The sequence below is a fragment of the Azolla caroliniana genome, unplaced genomic scaffold (genome assembly GCF_043228905.1).
Source record: "Azolla caroliniana isolate FFs.n. ecotype wild unplaced genomic scaffold, voAzoCaro1.0.p SCAF_10, whole genome shotgun sequence".
NCBI classification, from domain to species: Eukaryota; Viridiplantae; Streptophyta; class Polypodiopsida; order Salviniales; family Salviniaceae; genus Azolla; species Azolla caroliniana.
This window is the reverse complement of record NW_028230445.1, coordinates 21,703,417-21,712,674: the sequence shown is the minus strand read 5'-3', so window position 1 is coordinate 21,712,674 and position 9,258 is coordinate 21,703,417. Positions and strand designations below refer to the sequence as shown.

The window sequence follows — 9,258 nt, the reverse complement described above, 5'->3', positions numbered from 1 at the left end:
TGAAACTCTCCATCCATTTTTAATATTAAAGATTTGCAGAGCACCAATCCACATGATGTACACATGTGCATGTACATACCGTGTGGTAGGGCTTTCTACAACCTCCTAGATCCGTTATCTGCATCTTACTGGGATTATGTTTTGATAATACTAGATGTGACTACCATAATATCAGATTCTCAAGGTTACGGTTAACAACATCTAGCTAATATAATGCTTATGCTAAACAGTAGAAGGCTTACTTAATTATAGAACTGTCAAAGCATAGTAACGTTAAGTATCAACTGCACAAGATACTCATGGTTGGACTGTTTTCTTTCCGCTGATGAAGCTGTTTAGGTTATTTTTTCCAGGGGCACATATTGATATTTCCGAAATTGCAAGGGGTGCTTGTTATATTAACCCCACTTTACATAATACCTCAGCAATCATCACATAGTTAGTATTCTAGAGTTATTAATTGTCATTATTCCATATATCATTAATGCAGTAAAAGTTAAAACCCAATAAACCGCTGTCATTTTACTAGCTTATGAAAAGTTTGCTTATTTTTTATAATGAATATCTCTTGCCATCCAAATCTCTATAGATTGGTCAAAGGGTAATAGAATTGCTTACAATGGCAACTGTATTCCATAAAGCACTCTTCATGTTACATCTTTGCAGGTGGGTACTTGCACACTGTACATTCTGTTATCAGCCCCCCATCAGGGAGAAGAAAATTTATGTACTTGAATCCAATAATCCAATCTTGAATAATGGTAACTGCAATGTCCAGATCATAAGAGCATATGATCACAGAAGAATGAAGACGACAAGCTAAGCTGTCAATTAATTTTATGCTATATTTATTGACCTCTTCAAATTGTTTTGAGCTGCAGAATCAATATTAAATTTCAGCATTATACCAATTGCAATGAATTGAGCTGGAGACTTGTGTATCTACTTCTTGGTCTTCTTCGAATTTTTTGAGCTGAAAAATTGATATTAATATATATTAATCGAATTGAGATGGAAATATTTGGACAAACATTCATGCTGATGTACCTTTTCCCACTAATCTCATCATCGATATCTAGAAGTGGCATCTTCCAATAGTTCCATGAATTGAAATCCTCCTACAAATGAACAAAGTTTTCAATGCCTTCAATCTACATCATACAACTTTGGATATCCCGAATAACTCACATGAATATACCTGTTCGTGTGATGACAAAGGAGGAAACATGTCATCAACTAATGCATGAAGAGATGTGTATGATTTGCGATCAACACGATGGTCCACTACAACTTCACCCTGGTATCACAGAAACTCAATCAAAATATGACGATTACAATCATAATTTGGAAACATATCAGAACACAAGTAGCACCTTGGGATTGATGATGAAAATCTTGCCCTTTGGAATCCCTACTTTAAGATAGCTTATCTCATCTGTTATTCTATTCCCAAAACCCGCATAGAATGGGTTTACATCTTTGGGGAATAATTCTCGAATAGCCTGATGGGACAAAACAAAAAATTAAAGAGACGATTCACTAGCCATTGAGCATATCGCGGGAAAACAGAACGGCAGTGTTGATAATACCTCTAAACACGAGATCTTGAACTCATGTGGAGCTCTCCTGATGACTGAAATTTAAGTAATACAAGTTACTTAGAAGATTCTCTATTGTTAAGAAAGAACGAAAAATAATCTTCCAATGAACATATAAATCAGTTGTACTAGGTATTTAGCGATATAACAATGGAGACAACTTTCTTTGTTGGTTTTTCTAATAAGCCTGCAGCTCTTTACAAAAATGAAGTAGGTAAGACTGACATCAGTTGAATATCCACGCAATGATTAAAATCTTGCACTCTCTCATCAATGATCTGAAATACAGTTGAACTTGTGTCGAGATGAATTTCCCCTGTTTGTTTAAGCCTTATTTTACTTTTAGCACGTTATTTACTTCCCCTTGTGCTTACATAAGATTGACCAAACCAGTTGGTTCACATTTCATACATGCATACATACCACAATTGTAATCATATTTGGAATAAACAATATGCAGAAAGAACATGCTTTGGTGGGAAAGATAAACATAATCAACACAGGAGACTTCTTTCTATTTATATGGATGTGTCTTAACCTTCTATGGGATTATACTGAATCTAATCATTGCTTGTAGAATTATGCATAAACATCTATGTACAGGATTTGGTTGCACAATGTTAAAAACAACTTAAAGAACTTACCTTCTCGGTAAAGCGAAGGGAGCAGTCCATCTGGAGAAATAAATACTGGACCTTCCGGAAGTGCTTCTCCATCCTTCAAAAAAATGATTGGGGCAATCCTCATATAAATTTGGCCTTCATAATAAATAGATAAATAAACAAGGCAAAAAGGGAACACCACAATAATCTCAATCTCTAACCTGTTTCAAATTTAGGAGAAATTTCCGAGTAAGATAAGCTTGACTTATAGCACGGGCACTCAAAAATAGTACTTGAAACCCATTATCCTGCGGTTTAGCATTTGAAATATGATGTTCAACAGATAACCAAACAACTATCTAATGACAAAAGGAATTACCTAAAATTAGAAAATATAAATGCAGCTCCTACACAACATTCTGCAGCCGGAACCCGAATAAACTTACAAACATGTAATGAATTATTCTGTAAATCGATGCTCTCTCTCGAATAAACTTACAAACATGTAATGAATTCTTTTGTAAATCAATGCTCTCTCTCTCTCTCTCTCTCTCTCTCTCTCTCTCAGAAAACTAGTACTAAAAAAAAAACAAAAGTATGATTTCAAAGAAAACATAGTTTAGTACAAAATACCATGATTAAAAATATTATCTTTTATACCCTTCCCGATTACTTATTTTTGAAAAACAAAAAAGAAACCAGTATAGTTTGTCTCTAAGAGCAGAGCTACAAGTTCATTTTCTGTTTGTGCTGGCAGAAAATGAGCCAGCCGGATCGCCACCAATCAATCCAAAATCTGGTGCTATGGACGCTCACGCATGAACCAGGAATGCCCTTCATCTCCAAGTGCCTGCAGACACGTTACAGGGGCGGGCTTCTGGGAATGCATTCGAGCCGTATTAAGGGAAACTTTCACGTACGGCTCAGAGGGGGGAAATCTCTCTCTCTCCTTTTTTTTTCGTAAATCAATGTTTGTTATTAAAACAAGATGATAATACAACCCTTGCTATCTTCACTGCAAGGGAAACCCTCTCAAGTGTTGCAAAACTAGATGACATACCTCTATCTCCTCTTGGGACAACGTCCCCATACAACATAGTTGCAAAACTTGCCAAATCAACTTCCCTTTCATCCTACGGAGTTGTTGTGTTACCCCATGAAGTCCATCAAACAAGAACCCATTTCTCATGGTCCAATTAAACCACATCCCCCAATACCTAAGGTAGTCAAACACAACCTTATATGATGGTGCAGGCATGTCTTTATCGTCATCAATAAACCCACTTAAAAGCTCTCTCTCTCTCTACATTGCGAATGTCAACCCTGAATGTTGGTCTCAATATAAAGCAAGAATGCCTATTGATCGTATCCAACCTTATCTCATTACCAATATGAGTAGTAATGCTCGCAAAGCCCTTACACTACTTTGCACTCGATCTCACAAGTTCGGTATTGAAGTTGTATCATGGTATCAAAATGTAACGAATTTGAAGACATGTAAAGTATGCAATGAAGGCATGGTAGAGGATGGATGTCACTTGCTCTTCACATGCTCGACATATAGTGCAATTCGTTCAAGATATGCTGACATACTAAGAGGGAGTGATAACTTAATTGCCATACTTAAGACACCACCTAGAAGGTTGAGCTCATATCAGTATGCTTTATTCACACATAGAGACTTTGTGCTTCAATGTATGAATACCCCTTCTTAGGAAGGAGACACATATCAAGAACACATGTATGGTCTGGTCCCCCATAGGTCAAAACTCTCTCTCTCTCTCTCTCTCTCTCTCTCTCTCTCTCTCTCTCTCTCTCTCTCTCTCTCTCTATATATATATATATATATATATATATATATATATATATCAATAATATGTACCTAAGTATCCTCGATTTCTCTTTAATTGTCGATATCTACATATTTGCAACATATCACATTTTCTCTTATCAATAAATCCAATGCATCTGTAATTTTTCATTTGTTGAAATAGCCTCTAGAACCATGTGCACAATTGATATTGACTTTCTAGTGGCTTTAGTTGCTTTTGTGGCTTAAAGCAAGCATTCCATGCCTTGCACAGAAAATAGTATGTTCAATAAATTTGAATGTTGCCACATGCCTATTCGGCTAAGAAAGCTTCCATGTTCACAACAAAGTTTTGCCAAACATCAGCCAATTAAGTTGTAGAATTTTATTGGTATGTTATCATTAATCATACAGAAATGGATGAATAGACCAAGGAGGTGGAGGCAGCTGTCAAGTGTATGATTGATGTGTCACTGAAATTTGACTGGACAACGTATCGAACATTGCTTTATATAATGTGCAAGCAATGTCATTGATAATCTGAGATTCTTATGCTTTGGCAAAAATAGTGCATTTCTACCTGTAGAGAAACAATCACATTTCCACTATAAAACCACTTGCCTTGATAGCAGAAAATAGACGAGTTACTCCATATTGGCTCCAATCTCTTCCAACAAGGGGCATCACTTGTCCCAAAACATCCGATCTGAAATAACAACCTTTCTTCCGTCAACATATATGGCTGCTAGCATGGCAAGACGATCAGAAGAACTTATGGCCTTAACTGAGCCTTACATTTAAAATATGACAGATTGGTTTCTCCTTTTTGCTAATATTCGAACTACGTACACACTTACTTTGTAATTGTACCATCAACATCAGAAATCACAATCCGAGCATTCCATTTCCATAGATATATTCTAGCATCCACCTGCATATTATCAGAAATCATAATGATACATTATCAATGCATTCAGGCAGAAAACAAGAAAACTCTTGAATAACAAAAAGGGGTGACATTCATGAAATGACCAACCTCTGTTTTACCAAGAACACTAGTGAAAGTAACTTTGTTAGGACCATCTCTGAGGTCGAGAGAAGCTAGCTGGGTCGATGTTGGAACATATGTTCGAACTTTAGTTTTCTGGGTCCAGCCATTATTCTGTGTTAGTTCTTCTGCTGGTGGAAATTCTGGTGTTATTCTTGTGGTTGCTAACAATGTGTGATTTGAACCTGCAGATGGGACCTTCTCCATCCTTGATCTCCTGAATGAAAGAGGCCACAAACTCCACTTAGATGAAGAAGTGACAGAAGAAACCACAATCTGATGCTTTTCATGTTGAACTGCTTCTTCTGTGGATGCTTCTTCTTCCACTTGTTTATCCAAATCAGTGCTCTCGACCCCAGATTTTTCATCTTCTGAGGGAATGAGCTCTGATATGTTAGCACTGGTATCGGTGCTTTCACTTACTTGAAGTATACTGGCAGAGGTACTTGTCAGTTCTGTGCTTAATTCATCTGTTGATGGATTTTCAACACTCCAGTCTTCTCTTTCCTCAAGTATTAATTGGTCAAAATCATATGCAGTGAGAGCTATATCAGGCTCTGCTTGCGTTGATTTGAAGTTTACCAAGACCGCATCATCTCCTCTATCTAATCCCCTGTCATCATTAACTACAGTCATAAAAAATTCCCCTTCATTACTTATATCTGTTGTTCCCAAAACTGAGACAGAATGGGTGTCTACCCATAGGCCTGATTTCAATTGATCTTCCTGATCCTCTGTGTTAATTAAACTGATCCTATTATCGGTATTGGATATGTGTGTAGTCTCCATTCCCAAGTATGGATCATCCGATTCCTGGGGTTGTAAGAGAGAGAGACCATCCCCATTGGAGAAAATTTCAACAACTGAACTAGCATTATGACCTAGAGCTTCCTGGGATTCTTGGATTTCTCCACTCTTCTTGGATATATTACCCAACACTCTAATGTTAGACTCGGTAATTACAATTTCATGCACATGGGAAACTCCATTGTAATTCATTTCAGTAGTAGAATCTGCTAATTCTTCTTCAGCTTTAGAAGTGACATCTGCAGAAATAGCATTATAAGCTTCCTGGATCTCCATACACTTCCTTTCATCTGATAGATTATCAAAACCATCCGACGAAGATTCAAAGCTCAGCCCAGAGATTAAAATTTTCTCTACATCAGAAGCTCCAATGCTAGAGCCTGTGATTAAAAAATCATCACCATGGACCCCTAGATCATTTGTTTCAGAACATTCTCCTTCAGCAACATCTAATACACTGGCACCTTCTGATGAAGCTTGGGATGATTGCGATCCTATGATTTCATCCTCCGTGTCTACCTCCTTCTCAAAGTAAGCTTCTCCATTGTAATCAAGAAACATGTGAAAATCCGCAGGGACATCATTGACAGAGATATCAACAACCTTCTCTCTCTCACGACTCTTAAATGGGGTCTGATAATCACCAAATTTTACATACCAAGGAGAGCTCTTGAAGGTGCCATCCTCCTGCTGAACCACAATTATATCAACAGCACCACCAAAGGGCTGAAATGGACCGGCCACTGCATAAACTCCCTGTGTGAGGTAGCTTCCGAGCATGCCAACAGCATACATGTTGCATCATACACATCACAATCCTTATCACTGCCTGTATTGGAGAAGCCCAACCCAAACTTTCTCTCGAGGAGCCTATTCAAGAGAATATACTTTAATCTTGCTCCGAGGATGTCTCTTTAAAATCATTCACGGGGGGGAGTCTATTGAATCCTGTTCTCAACAAAAATCACTCTCAATGACTTCTGCTCAAACTTGATTCAAATTCGATCTGGAAGAGGTCTCTTCCGAATATTACTATTCAAACTTGCTTCGACTTTGTTCACGAGGTGGTCTATTCCAGGATTTATATTCGACCTAACTCTCTAGGAGTCTATTCAAAATTCACAATTGACAATTCAAAGCCAACTCGAACTCGCTCTCAATAAGTGTCTTCAACTTCACTCTCTGGGAGTTTTTCTATGAGGCATGCATTCAAACTCGCTTTCTAGGAATCAATTCACAAGAAATCTACTCAAATTCGAGCTTGACGATCCAAAGCGCACTCTCGAAGGAAGTCAATTAAAACTCGTGATTGAGGCATTCTATTTAAACTCACACTCAAGAAATGTCTGCAGGGGGTGACAGATTGCTGCTTCCAGGTTACAGAGAAGCTTAAATCAAGATCTCACGGAATCGTTACAAGCTCAGCTCTGCAGGAATTTTTAAGACAAAAGAGATCGTGTGCTGAAAAGATAATAGATTGACGCAGTTGATGATCAAACCACAAAAACATCTGATGATGACGCACTGAGCCTCAACAGAAAGGATAATAAAGGATGTATTAACCAAACAATCAAATGAGACTCCTAAGTTAATAGAAGCCAATAGTCTATAAAGGTACCTTCTGATGAAACCTTAGTGTTGGTCTAAACGTGTGACATTCCAGATAAAGAGAAATATGAGAGATTTATCTAAGATAAAAACACGGTGCAATGGAAGTCTCACACCTTACCAATGCAACCAGCAGCAAAGAGAGGGGAAATCTGTGGGGATTTCACTAGGGAACAGCACAGAACGATGGAAAGCTTACACTGTTACTTGATCATGAACGACGGACACGTACAAAACTGAAACGAAGTTCAATCTTCGAATATTTCCTTAACGAGAAGCAAAATACGATGAGAAGCTCTCCACTTATGACGGATCATGGATTGTGAAGACAGTTAAAAAAATAGAGGAGGTTGGAAGGATCTGCGAGCTGATTCTTCTTTTGCTGTGCTTTTTCTACTTCTTGTCGTATCTTCTCGCGCGATGCTACGGTGATGGTGATCATGCAAAAGTTGCAGAGACGTGGAATTAGGGTTTAATTACAGGCATACATATGAAACGGGAGAAGAAGGAAGGAGAGGGGAAAAAACAGAAAACGTAAGAGCAAACAGGAGGATCAGGCCTGATATATTCCCTGCGCTCTATGCGCGAGAGACAGAGAGAGAGGGAGAGAAGCTGGCGATGGCGAAGAAACGACGGGGACGAAGGAGAAGAAGAAATGAGAAGAAAGCAGAGACGGAGAGAGAGAGAGAGAGAGAGAGAGAGAGAGAGAGAGAGAGAGCCGCCTGCCACGTCATATCCTGCTAAACGGAGAGAGGGAGAGGGATCTGTAGCTGAATTGGTAAGGGTGCCCAATGGAGACGAGGAGGTCATGGGCTCAACCCCTACATTCCACACTGGCATCTACTACATTAAGAGGACTTGTATCAAGTGATAGAGAGATGAGAAATTTGGGTTCGAAGCCATAAAAGGTAGTAATGTTTTTCATACAACCAAGGTAAGATAATCACAATAAAGAGAGAGAGAGAGAGAGAGAGAGAGATTTCTAGTATGTATGTAGAATATTTGAGAGAGATTTCTAATATGTAGAATGGTTGGGTTTTGAGCATTCATGGAAAAAATAGAAGTGGCATCTCAGAGAGTGAGAAGGAGGGAGCTTCTCTTCTCCAGGCTCCTCTCTATAGCTAGACCTTTATTTAACATATTTACTATGGATGTGGCCATGCCAATCATTGTCCCTACCCCAACAGCCCCCGCGTCTACCTCAAATATGCATGTCTTAGAGACTAATGTAGCCTTGCTTCTTCCTCTCCGCCTAGATCAGACTTCGCCTTTACTTCTTTCAAATATCCTTTTGTGGATGCAGTCGTACCTCACAGATGCATATCCATCACCAATGCTCCCCCTTTCAAAAACCAGCATGCGATTAAACAAAAGGAGTGGGATGTTTCCCCAAATACTAGAACACACTCCTTTATTTGTTGGTTTGTTGCTTTGATACTTAGGCTTTGCATTGTGGGTGTGCCCATCTATTGGAACTTGTGAAGAGACCTTTCATCCCTCCTCCCATCATAAATAACATGCAACCTGAAGGGGGGGATTTTCGGCCCTATATGTTGTGTTGTATGCATGGCTTATGGAAAGGCATTACAAGGATTGATGATATATGTTGTTAAACAATATTGTGATATGATTTTGTACCTACCATTACATGAAGCATTAGCGTGCTAGCACTCACACATGATGTTGGAAGGCATAAATTACAAGGGTTTGAATGGGGTAGAATAGTATTTTTTTGTATAATGTTTACATTTAACTTTTACAACCAACTATCACAACAATATTGTT

The 9,258-nt window shown here is 38.5% G+C and overlaps 1 protein-coding gene across 1 annotated transcript; it reads right to left on the bottom strand.

The window, feature by feature from the left end:
* Positions 1-536: 536 nt before the first annotated feature.
* LOC147859594 (phosphatidate phosphatase PAH1-like) lies at positions 537-7,996 on the bottom strand. The gene is made up of 10 exons (XM_087325429.1): positions 5,047-7,996; positions 4,868-4,941; positions 4,632-4,716; positions 2,422-2,508; positions 2,243-2,315; positions 1,590-1,633; positions 1,374-1,502; positions 1,199-1,297; positions 1,048-1,118; positions 537-973 (listed from the first exon to the last, which is right to left on the bottom strand). Exons 1-10 carry the CDS (start codon positions 6,658-6,660, stop codon positions 943-945), a joined length of 2,307 nt encoding a protein of 768 aa, XP_087181555.1. The 5' UTR covers positions 6,661-7,996; the 3' UTR covers positions 537-942.
* Positions 7,997-9,258: the final 1,262 nt, after the last annotated feature.